The sequence below is a fragment of the Stegodyphus dumicola genome, chromosome 6, assembly GCF_044657685.1.
Source record: "Stegodyphus dumicola isolate Sdum_Otavi_A_Nest chromosome 6, ASM4465768v1".
Taxonomy (NCBI): domain Eukaryota; kingdom Metazoa; phylum Arthropoda; class Arachnida; order Araneae; family Eresidae; genus Stegodyphus; species Stegodyphus dumicola.
Genome location: NC_140773.1, coordinates 213,190,854 through 213,204,061, shown reverse-complemented (window position 1 = coordinate 213,204,061; position 13,208 = coordinate 213,190,854). Strand labels below are relative to the sequence as shown.

At 29.8% G+C, this 13,208-nt stretch overlaps 1 protein-coding gene across 3 annotated transcripts in view; it reads left to right on the top strand.

The window, feature by feature from the left end:
• LOC118191684 (mitogen-activated protein kinase kinase kinase 13-like) overlaps positions 1-12,236 on the top strand; it is a 95,716-nt gene extending 83,480 nt beyond the window's left edge. For all 3 annotated transcript variants that reach the window (XM_035362520.2, XM_085819489.1, XM_085819488.1), the window contains exons 13-14: positions 611-827; positions 5,583-12,236. In XM_035362520.2, coding sequence (XP_035218411.1) covers positions 611-827; positions 5,583-5,660 — 295 coding nt within the window. In that variant the 3' untranslated portion in view covers positions 5,661-12,236. The remainder of the gene's footprint in view (positions 1-610; positions 828-5,582) is intronic.
• Positions 12,237-13,208: the final 972 nt, after the last annotated feature.

The following is a 13,208-nucleotide window of genomic DNA, read 5'->3' as shown; positions in this document are numbered from 1 at the left end:
ACATTGTCTCTCTGAAAGTTTTTTTTTCTTTGGGTATGTGTGAGAATAAATTTTCTTACAAAATGAAAATAAATGAACATTCAAATTATAAGAATAGCGTGCACATTTTGAAAGTTAATCCACAACTCAAAATATATTCAAAATTTATTCCACATGCTACTAAGCTATGTGTGGCTTTGAAAATTGGATAGTTATTATACTTTAGCAATTCTTTATTATATTATTTTAATGTTATCATAATAGGGCAGTGAAATGTATAAATTATATAGTTAAATTGTATATATATGAATTTAAAAAACGTTATTGAAATGTGGCCTCTCTTAAAAGATATATTTATATGAGTGTGCGTGTATATGTCTGCAAATATTGACTACTGTTCCTTGATGTAAGTAACCTTGAGATTTCATTGGAAAAATATCTCAGAATTTTATCTCATGTTCTTATTTTTAGTTTTCTTGAATGCTAATATTGTTTAAATTATCCCACTGTTAATTTGAGAAATGTAGGTGAAGGGTATTGAAGTATTGTCTGTTTGCTAAATGAAAGATATTCTCAAAATGCCACTGCTTATAAATTAAAAAAGAATTAAAACATGCTCTTTGTAATATAGGTATGAAGCTGAATTTTCAACTCATAGAGATGAGCAAGCAAATTGTGACTACAGTTTTGCATCACCACCTGAAGTTCTGTCAAGACTGTCCGACCTACGGGTATCTGATTCTTTGACTCCACAAGTACATAGGCATTTGAGAAGGCATACTATGATTGATCCATCTGTTGTTATTTATGGAAATCAGAAAGCTCTAGAATTGAATAGAATTAATAGAGTAAGTGTGATTTTCTAATCCTAAATTGAAATAATCAAGTAAGTAAATATTCTTGTATTCTTAAATTGAAGTGTGTAAAATACCAAATTTTGTTTCATAATAATGAAATTTTTGTATATAATATATGTACAGCTTTCAAAAATTACATATGCAATGTTAATTCTTATTTAAGCTGCTGTAGCCAGCACAGGGTGTAAAAATTATCAGTAATTAATTTGCAAGATAAGGAAATGGAATAAATATGATTTAAAACTTTCAGATTTAAGTTTGATACTCATATATTTATAAATGCCTTGTGATTAGTAATAAAGTTCATAGTTTTCCATGTATTTAATAATTAAAATACAAAGCTAGCTTTTGTTAATGACATTTATATTGTAACAGATTTAAATAATATTAAAATCTTGTAGTTTAAATAATTTAAATAGATGAACATTAAGGTATTTGTGAATGGCAATATTTGAAACCAGACTCAAGTGCCTCGTGCGACTCTCGCACGAAGAATGTAATTTATTTTTAAATGTTAGAATATGTTTTCTCTTTTTGTTTGTATGTTGCCATTTTTTTTAGTGTTAATTAAAAGTTATTGCTGTGTTCCATCATTGGAGTTGCTTCATTTCGCCAAAGAAGTATTACAGTCTTAATTATTTTTGGAGGCACCAACCGAGATCGAATAATCGTGCGTATTTTTATTTTATTAGTTCATCACTGAACATAATATTAGTGATACCAGATTATTACTTAATGTTTATATAGAATTGCTTTATGTTATTAGTTCATCACTGAACGCAATATTAGTGATACCAGATTATTACTTCCTGTTAATAATAAATTGTCGTATTTTATTACCATATTTGATATTATATTTAATATTCATTTTAGTTGTCCAGACGGTAGATATATATATTGCTCTATGTTATTATTCTTATTTTAATCACATTAATGTGGTACAGAGAATGAACTTCATATAATTTAAATATTTCATTTTTGAGGTATACGTACTTAACAAAGTGCATTTAATTTCGTGATTCCTGACTGCATTAATCAACTAAAGTAATTGAATTGAGCTATTTTGAGGAAATATAAAGAACACAGTGTTCATTAATTTTAAACATTAAAAAATGTCCTACTTGGGAAGAGCTCGTAAGGAAGATTTGCAAAATCTCGCGGCTGAACTGGGAGCTCATGTGACTGCAGATATGAAAATAGTCGATTTAAAACAGAAAATTGTTGAAAGTAGTGATTATGATGAAGTATTCGTCAAAGGAGTCTTAGAAACAATAATAGAAGAATGGAAAGAGAGGGAGAAAAGAGAAAAAGAGAGAGAGGAAAGGGAAAGAGAAGAACGGAAAGAGAGGGAGAAAATAGAAAAAGAGAGAGAGGAAAGAGAAGAACGTAGGAGACAGGAAGAAGCAGAAGAGCCGAGAAGGAACGAACAGTATGAATTAGAGAGATTAAGACTTGAAGCAGAGACAAAGTCTCAAAATACCGGACAGATCCAGCTGAAAACGGAGCTGCGTCACCTTATGCAGAAATTCGATGACAAGAAAGGAGATATCAGTCTATATTTGCTATTGTTTGAAAGGCAAGCAGAATGGGCTAAAATTGATAAAGAAGAATTTGTATCTCATTTACTAGGACTACTTCCTTACGAAGTAACCCAGTTAATAGCTAGAGAACCCTCCGATAAAGCTAAAGACTATGAACACGTGAAGAATTTATTGTTAAGACGGTTTAAACTAAGCCCGGAAAAGTTTAGGCAGAAATTTATGAAACATCAAAAGAGTACCGAATCCACATGGGTGGATTTCAATTATGAAATAGAAAATTATTGCAGGAATGGGTGACTGGTCTAGGATTTAAGACTTTTGATCAGTTGCTAGATTTGATGGTGATTGACGAAATTAAGCGTCGAGTTCCTCCTGAAATTCGAGATCATTTTCTTGATGAGTGGGTAGAGATGATTTCACCTAAAAAATTAGCTGAAAAACTTGATGCCTATGAAAACGTTTGCGGAAACTTTAAAAAAAAGCCTGTAGTGGATAGGCAGAAAGAAAGATACAATACACTAACTCAAGGTAAATTGAGTTCAGATAATAAAAATAAAACTGAAAACAAAATGTCATCAGGATTTAATACGCAAAGCTTGTTTCATAGACCTAGAAGTCCACGTCCAGATGATAAATATGAAAAACGAAAGACGCCACAATGCTATCAGTGTGGGTCTTATCAACATTTAAGGCCCCAATGTCCAAAATTTAAGAATAGTACTGAATCTCCTGCTAATCTTAACAGAATTAGTGCAAAATCAGAGGATAAATTTCTTTTACCTTATACTAGTATGGGATACGTAAATGGTCATAAAATTCCTATATTAAGGGATTCAGGTGCTAGTATTGATATAGTTTGTCGCAAATACATCACACCGAAAATGCTGACAGGTGAAAATGTGTGGGTGCAACAGCCATTAGATTTGAATCCAACCTGTTTACCATTGGCTGAGATCGAACTAAATTGCGATCTTGGGCGAGTAATAACTAAGGCTGCCATTATTAGAAATGAACTCGACAAAGGAAGGTATTTATTAGGCAATCGAACTTTTGCACTGTTGAATAAACAAAGAAAGAAACCTGATAATCATCCTCACCAGGTTAATGCCATCTCTACTAGAGTTCAAAGGAAAAGAAAAATAGCTGAAGAGAAGATCTTGGAACCGATGAAAGAAGAAAATAAAGCATCCAGAGATATCTTTGAAGAAGTTAAATCACCAGAATTAAACGTGGAAGATTTTCACGAAAATTTGAAAAACGATAAAGAGAAATTAATATTGAGAATCATTTTGCAATGCAGCCTTATCATCATCTTTCGGCTTTTGATTTAATATCAAAGCCGCTGCTAATAGAGGAAGAAAGCAAATGACAAATGAATATTATCCGAAAGGCACAGATGAACTGAGGAAAGGCTTTGCTGTAAATTATAGCCGAGGAACTGGTCCACCATGGAAGAGATCTAGGCGCCGTCAAGAAAAAAAAAAAAAGAAGACTAATTTGAACACTGTCCATTTTCTTCCTATTTAAATGTGGTGTAAAAATATTTGTTTAAAACTTAAAATTTTCGGCCTGAAAATTTGGAAACTTATGGAAGAAGTTATCTTTTCTCTTTAAGCAACTGAGCAAGCCGAGCTTATAAACTTTCGAAATTTACAGAACTTTTCCCTTCGGCAAAAGTTTCTCTGTTGGGGGAGAGGTTGTAACAGATTTAAATAATATTAAAATCTTGTAGTTTAAATAATTTAAATAGATGAACATTAAGGTATTTGTGAATGGCAATATTTGAAACCAGACTCGAGTGCCTCGTGCGACTCTCGCACGAAGAATGTAATTTATTTTTAAATGTTAGAATATGTTTTCTCTTTTTGTTTGTATGTCGCCATTTTTTTGAGTGTTAAATAAAAGTTATTGCTGTGTTCCATCATTGGAGTTGCTTCATTTCGCCAAAGAAGTATTACAGTCTTATTAGATGATCTAAATGGCTGTTGTAGAGCATTTGTCTCGCTTGAATATGCAGCAGGGAAGCTGGGTCTTACCATCAATGAGGATAAGACAATATTTATGATGGTGATAAATAAGAATATGCACTTGCCCTTTTTAAAGATCAACAATTATAATTTTGAGACTTAAACCATTTAAATATCTGGATACAATGATTTCAGGCTGTGATGACATTAAAATTGAAATTGAAAATAGGATATTTATGGCCGACAGATGTTTAGCCATCTATTTTTGATTTTTTATCCAGTGAGGCAAAATAAACTGTTGAGAATATTGTATAATCATGAAATCTATAGGAAATATAATGAATCTGATATTGTCAAAATTGTAAAGGCATCTCATATTAGATGGCTAGGCCATATTTATGGATATGACGATACATTTCCTACTGAAACGATAATGTTCTCAAAAATAGAAGGTAAGTGACAAAAAATAAGACCATGCACTAGATTTCTGGTTAGTGTGGAAAAGAATTTGGAACTGATACTGGTGAATAAGTGGGAAGCTTTGGCACCGGATAAGATCAGGTGGAGAAAACGTGGACAGTCAGCCTTGGCCTGTAGCAGACTGTAGAGTTCATGAAGAAGAAGCATCAATTCAAAGTAGCATAGTATATTGCAAGAAATAATTTCCATGGTGGTTTCAAAATCTGAGATGATGGCTTTAATAAAACAATTTTCTTTTGAGGAAGATTGTTAGCTTTGGGAAGCTTGGAAAAGACTTCCATCCAGCATTCCAAAATTCTTAGGTTTAATTTATTCTTAGATTATGATAAATTAATATTAAATACTATGTTTGTTTCTTTAAAGAAGATAATAATATATTTAGATTTTCGATGGGCTTTTATACATAAAAAATATTTAAAAGACTCCATTTTTACATTAGTGAAATCACTTTTGTCATTTTATTTCGATTACAAAATTATAAAACTGATATATATAAACTACTTTTTATCTAAGCTTGGTTTTAACTAAAATGATGAAAATAGGATCATAAACTGCTAGCCTTCGCTTAAGCTGGACCAGTAATAAGTTCATTCTTAACGTAATATTGGTTTAATACCTTGCTTAAAGTAGCTGTATTTTCTGAAATGCTGCTGGTTCATCTATAATTATATAAAAGAATAGAAACAATTGCTTTTGTTTATTATTCTTATAATGAAATCATATGCTAAAATATTTAAAGAAATATTTATTACTTTCAGAACTCTCTACCACCTGCCTGTACTATACCTGCTGATGAGAGTAGTGACTGCATTCCTCTTGCTGCTTCCATCTGGTAGCAGAATGACATAAAAATTTGTTATTAGCATATGTAACTTAAAGGACAGTGCCTATATGAGGATTGAAAGTAATCCATTGTAGTGTATGAGAAATACTGCTCAAAAATGACTGTTTTTAATAGAAATGGTATGGGAAGACATATATATTATACATCCGCTAATAGATCTTCACTTTTCGTTTGAGAAATTTGAACTCATCACATGTATAATAGCATTATTCTGCTGATTTTAAAGTAAGAAAACATACCATTTCAGAACTGTAAATCAATTAAAAAAGAGTTTACATATTCCATAGTTTCAATAAATGAGGAAAATAGTATTCTCTCTTTTTATGATGCATTAAAAATCTTTACATATATAGATAAATGCCAAAGTCTAAAACCATAACCTATTTGTATTGTTGATATTTTGTAGTATTCTGAGGATTTCATACATCTTTTTGAAAGTTACTAATCTTCTATATCTCTGATTATTTCTTTACATTTGTATTTATATTTTTTTCCAAACATTGACTTCTGTTGCTTATTTTTTGCTATATAATTTTTGGAATGAAAAACATCCTTTTAAGAAACTTCAGAATGTTATGAAAATCCTTTTATTTGTGCAAGAAAATATTAAATACTATGTTTGTTTCTTTAAAGAAGATAATTTAATAATATATTTAGATTTTCGATGGGCTTTTATGCATAAAATATATTTAAAAGACTCCATTTTCACATTAAGTAGGGAAATCACTTTTGTCATTTTATTTCGATCACAAAATTATAAAACTGATGTATATATATAAATTACTTTTTGGTGATTTCTGTCTAGTGTAATCAATATTGATTACTATCATGCTGCAGTTTTGATGTTAAGGCCAAGTTTTATATTCCATTATGTTATAAAATCCAATTCCTAATAATATAAAATTGATTTGACATTCCATTTTTATTCCTTAAAATGTAAGGTTGGTTAGTTATTATGCCAAAAGACTGAATGCTTATGTATCTAAAGGAAATAATGCCTTCATGGAGAACTTTTCTGAGGGAAGCTGAACAAGGTTTATCCTCATTTGTATTTTCATTACAAATTGGTATAAACCTTGAAAAACCAGTCTCTTCAACACTGTTATCCAATTGTAGAATGAACTACTATACAAAAATTTTGTAACTTTAGTACTTGTTCTTGGTGCACATTTTTATAATTTAACTTCTCATTATTCATTGAGCAGCAGTAATGAATATATCTCAAATTTTTACAAGTGTGCTACATGTTTCATATTTTTAAAGTAATCCAAACTTTTTTTCCTTTGAGGGGGAGGGGATGTTAGGAAAAAAGATATTTGGCACCAAACAGATGTTATCATTGTCTGCAGTGTAAGATACATTTTCACACCGACATAAATGATATCTGTTCTATGTGAATGGAATATGGCAGAGTAGATTTCAGACCCATAATTTTGTATTACACAAAATATTTCTTGCAGTTTATCCATTCATATGGATTGTAGATATTATAGTAAAACATTTTTCAGTTCAGAGCTGATAAGATTTGAATATCTTTTAGCATTTAAAGAAAAAAAAAAAAAAAAAAAAACAGTCTAATGTATACTATGTACAACATCAGTAACTCCTTTAAACTGACGAAAAATTCATACGATGATACTTTAAGAAACATTAAAATGATGTCCAAATTCTGATTGCAGTACTCCAATTTCTAGTGCTGCTTATATTTTAGATGGTTACTGCTCAGTAAATGATATTTTGACAGCACACAACTGGTATGCAGATGTCTTTGTTTCCCTCCATCATCTCCTGAGTTCTTACAATACAGATATCAAATCAAATTTGTTTTTTTTTTTTCCTTTAAATGCTAAAAGATTAACTGGTATGCAGATGTCTTTGTTTCCACCCCTTCCCCATTTCCTTTGGTTTTAACTTTCACTTGATATGTTGCATCATACTTGTTACAGTGATATATGTGTTTTCTTTCTTCCCCCCCCTTCCCGTATTTTAGCTATATACAGTTCAGCATATATACAGATCATAAAATTTTTGTTTTATGCCTAACTTTCTGTGTGCAAAAATACAGAAATGAATTCTGTCTATAACTAACATTTGACATCTGTATTTGATTTGATATCTGTATTGTAAGAACTCAGGAGATGATTACTCAAGAGATATGTATGCATACAAAGCAAACTGTCATTTAAGATTTACTATTACTGTACTCTGCATATATAGATGCAGAAATTTCTGCAATGAAATTGGAAAAATTATAAAATCTACTCTATAACACTTACAGAATGTCTTCTTATAAATGTCAGGAAGAAAAGCATTGTTTACTGTCAACCATTTTATTTGTTGAAATTTCAAGATAACACATTCATTTTTTATCTATTAAGTCTTATGGAAATTTGATGTTGATATAATTTTAAAGAAAGCAGTTGACCAAATATAGAATACTGAAATATTTAAATCATTGCATGTAATATGAAATATATGGGTTTTTTTGATACATCCAAGCATCCTTTATCAAGATCACTATTGATAAAACTCACTTAAAAGCTGAAGATCTTGCAGGCAATGATGGATGTGACATGTACATGTATTCTGATAGTCACATTGCATGTAACATAGATCTTTAAATCTGTGCCGTGTTTATGATCTATGATGGGCAACTTCTTTACCCTCAAGAGCCAATTTAAAGTACCATCTTTGTGCTGTGGATTGCAGGAAGTATATTTTGGAAATATGTCCTGAAATAGCTGATTATATCAAGATTCTTGTTGTATTCATCTTAAATAATCTTTATAGATATGTGAAAATTTACAAAAATTTTGAAAATTTGGTCAATAATAATAACTTTGATGTAAAGCTTGGGGAAGGGGGGGGAACCTCATGAGTCATATATGGGACATCAGTTTGCTATCACTGATTACATATTAAATTGAATAATATATTTCAAAAAAAATTCTGTTTGCAGTGTTTGAAGGATGCATACTTTAGAATTCAAGCAAAGAAGTAAAGTTGAAATGTCTCTTATTTAGTGATTTTTCCATTACATATAAAGAGTTGAAGATTTTTTTTTCCAATAATAATATAAAATTTTTGGAACTTTATATCTGGATTGTGCTTGAAAAAAATTTTCAAATGCCGTTAATACTGTAGAGACATTAGGTATTTTGGAAGCAGGAAAGATGAAAAATAGCAAATGCCTTTGGAGGGAATTGAACTACGGACCTCTGAAATACTGGCCCTGCTTGCAGAACCACTGCACCATGAGAGCACGCTAGGAAGGCGGGAGAAATACCTTATAATACCTCATTGTGTCTCAAAAGTGTCTCAAAAGTCCTCTTTGACTACTTGATGTTTCACTCTTCTTTAATATTAGGGTTATATCTGAAATTGATTATTTGCCAACAGGTATCTTTTCGTAACCAATTTCTAAATCATCATGCATGATTACTTCAAGTATTTTTTTCTTCATTTTATACAAATTTATTCTAGTATATGGAATGTTTTCATAATTCCTTTTTCTGAAACTTCATGACATGGTCATCATTCTGATAAAAAAAAATATGGTTGAAATTCAGTGAATCAGTCATGGATACAGCTCAGTTTTGTTGAAATGCCAGTTTCAATAAAATTAAGATGCTTCAATGCAGTAAGAGGCATGAGTTTGTTATACTACTCTAATACATGTGGTCTTTCACAGTGACAGTTTCAGAATTTATAATTTTCAGCTTTCCTACAGATTATAAATCCTGATAAAGAATTTGAGGTATTATTTATGCATATTTATTATTTTTCCTTCATTGTCTCCCTAATGCAAATTTGAAATTAAAAATTAAGAGAATAATAAAATAATTTGATGCATAAATTTACTCTAGAGGTACAGGATTTGATGTATGGACATTTTTTATGCGTGTAAATATGTATGAAGCTTGTATTGTTATATTTATGTATCTTTATCTATGCAAAGAGCAAGAGATAAATGTAATGTAAAATTTGAAAATTATTTGTGTAATTGGGATGGATGTGCAATGAATAAAATTTTTTTAATTGTATTATGCAGTAAACTGTTCATTAAAATAGAATATAAAATTTTTCTTCTCAAATGAAATGTTCTTTTTTAATTTTCTACAAATATAATAGTAAATTGATATCTTTTTTAAATATAGTTTTAGATGTATTTCATTTTAAATAAATTTGCATTTTTATTATACTTGTGAAAAATATTCATGAATGTCACTGAACAATCAAGAACATGCTTTTAAATGTCGAATTTTCTATGACAGATTATAATAAATTATACATGTTATGTACTTGTTATATATATACTTCTTTGATTGATTGGATCACTAAGAACAACCATTTTCAGTTTTCATACATAATAGTGTTTTTATGTTGTTTTATAAAAATGAAATTGTTATATAAATAATAAATTAAGTAATATCTTACTGAATTTTGTATTAAAAAATTTATTTTGAAGGTTCCTTCGGTGAAATTTTTGTAACATTTTTAAAGAAATATTTCTGCTTCATAAAATAAATAACTAAACCATTTGGATAGTAATAAATTCAATTATAACTAAATGATTATTATAGAAGAATTTGCAACTGAGCAGAAATTTTTTTGTAATAAAGGTAATAAATAATAATCTTGTGCTTTTGGGATATCATTGCTTTTCTAAACACTGGCATATTATGTATGCTAACTTTTTTAAATATAGAATCCATATATAATAAAATTTATTTATCATTATTGTTTTTTTAATGTAGAATACATACATATATATATATATATATATATAAATGTATTTAGAAGTCAAGAATATGGTAATAAAATAGAAAGATATAAAAAAATTGTTAATTTAAGCCTCCAGGTGGTGTTAAATTAGTAATAATTTGCTCGTCATGCTGTTTCATAGCAAACATATAAATATTGGTTACCTACTACCTTAATTCCGTTTTTATCTATAAACAGTTTCACTGATAGCGAAAATTGTAGTTAACATAAAGTATCCTAGTTTTTCTCTCTGTTTGTCTCTTTTTTTTAAAAAAAATTTATTTTATTTTATTTTCCTCTGAAATCAGTTTGTCTTCCAAAAATGGAAGTCTCATCAACCTTTGTCGTCGTATTAGCTCATTCTAAATATGTATTGAACTACCTTCAGTATCATCTGGTTTAGTGCTTCTATGTTGTAGCTAGGCAGGGAGCTTAAGAAGTCTACGTAAATTTCAAAGTTGAGTTGGGCGTTTTTTTTTTAAACGAACAGTTTCATGCATTTTAAATTTGTGCAAAATTATTCTATATCAGTAAAAATAACAGCATCTAATCAGTTAATAAAATGCCTTATTTATATATACAGTGCATGTACAGACTTTTAGAACTGCTTCATAAAAATCTGAGATTTGAAAGAAACAGCCTTATTATTGTTACACCTACTACAGACATTCCTTTTAATGCTAAACACCTCTTAGCATATTGATATTTTTGGTTTTTTTTTCACAAAACTCAATCTTTTGAATATTCTTTGAACACTTCCATTATGTTTCATAGATTCCTGAAATCTCTTGGAATGTTATATATATATATAATATTTTTCTTTAAGAACTAGAAGGTATTAAATCTCGTTAGTGAATTCGAGAACTAAAATCAGTTATTCTTTTTTGTGCAATAAAATTGCTGTATGATGGTTCATTTGTAAATATAACTGTGTCATTTCTCATCATTCAGTTTTCAGATTCATAACAGTAGATACTGATTGCATAAAATCAAAATAAAAGATTCCATTTGGACTTGTTTGTAAGCAGATATTATTTTAATAAAAGGAATCTGAGATATGTGGATGGTTAGGATTGACTCAAAACTTTGTAGACTTTTGACCATTACATTTTACACATACTTTTGCATACTATTTTACTTATTGCTTTTGATGTGTTTTAGGACAGTTATTATATATATATTATTTATATATATTTGTTTTTGAACTGGTAAAATGTGCTGTGACCTCAAAGTTCAAAAAATGTACTGTGAAGTCTTTGTGTATTCAAAGCATATTCATGTAGAAAATGTTTTAACCATGATGTAAAACATATGTAATTATAAATAGCAGATTGATCATCCATTATTCTGTGTGTATTAGATTTACAGAAGTCAAAGTACAAACATAAAACTTTATCTAGTTCTCAGTTTTTATCCCCATCAAATCTTAGTTAACATCTTGTGCAGTTTGAAAAATAATTAAAGAAGAAGCTAATCTTTCTTTAGCCTTTGACTGAATTTTAAATCACCTTTTTCTTTCCAAGTATAAGTTCTCAGTATTTTCTGAACTTAACAATATCAGATTCGTAGAATTAATTTAAAGATATTCATTTTTATTGCTGAATACTGTAGATATTTTACATAGAATTCATAGAGCAATAACTGATTCCTTAAGTTTGGAACTAATAATGGAATATTTGTAAAGCTTTTTGCACTGTTTGCATTTTTGTAGGAGTAATGGAAAGAAATTAGATTATTGTTGTTTAAACATGTTGTGCTGAATGTATTGACTGCATAGATAATAAAATTATAATTCAGGTACAAATTTTGTCTTTTATTTGTCACTCTTTTTACATTGCTAATATAAAGAGTCCAAAATAAAGTTCGTACTCGCCTTGTTTATTTCATATAGAGAATGATCCCAGACTTTATGTGTTCTAATATTCCTCAATGCTTCATCTAGCTATAGCGTCGAGGAACATAGGGAACTAAATAGCAAATGATCGCTGAGTTCCAATAGTTACTATAGAGACGTAAGAAGGGTTAAAATACCCTTTTATTCACTCAAGATGTATTTAATTTAATAATGGCAAAGCACACTAGGGCTATCTGCCTAAGGGGAAGGATGCCTTCGTGGAAGACTTTCTAAGGGAAACTGGCTCGTATACACGTTACACATGGGGAAAACCACGAAAACACCCATGCAGCCAGCCCGTTCGCGGGATTCGAACCTCGGACCGAACTACCAGTGTTCAGCGACTTAACCGCTCGCCCGCTGGTGGGCTCTATTCACTCAAAGAAATAATAACAGATGGCCCCTTCTCGGACTTATGGGAAAGCTTCCACTTGGGCTTTTAAATACAGATAATAAAGTAAGAAACTAATCTGATACTAAACTAAATAGGCTTAGCCGAGGCTAGACACAGATACCTTACGTAGTTGGCCCTTAAATTAACCTACCCGGCGATTCTCAACAGGCACGTACAAATAAAAATGGCCGAGCGTAATAGAAACTCCTTATAAAATTAAAATACACCGTACAATGCTTCTGCTTCTAGTAAAGGGAACATACTTGATTGAATAAAAGCAAACCTTTAGTTAGGAAAAATATCAAATCTAAACTTTATCATAAAGCTGTATAAATATTATAAAGTATTATACTATAAAGTATTTATATAGTAAAGAAATTCATTAATATTCAATAAAATTACACGTTATTGCAGAGACATCGACCCTTAAATGATTGATTTGGTATAGATGTGATTATCAGCAAATTTACGCTATAAGCTGACGATAT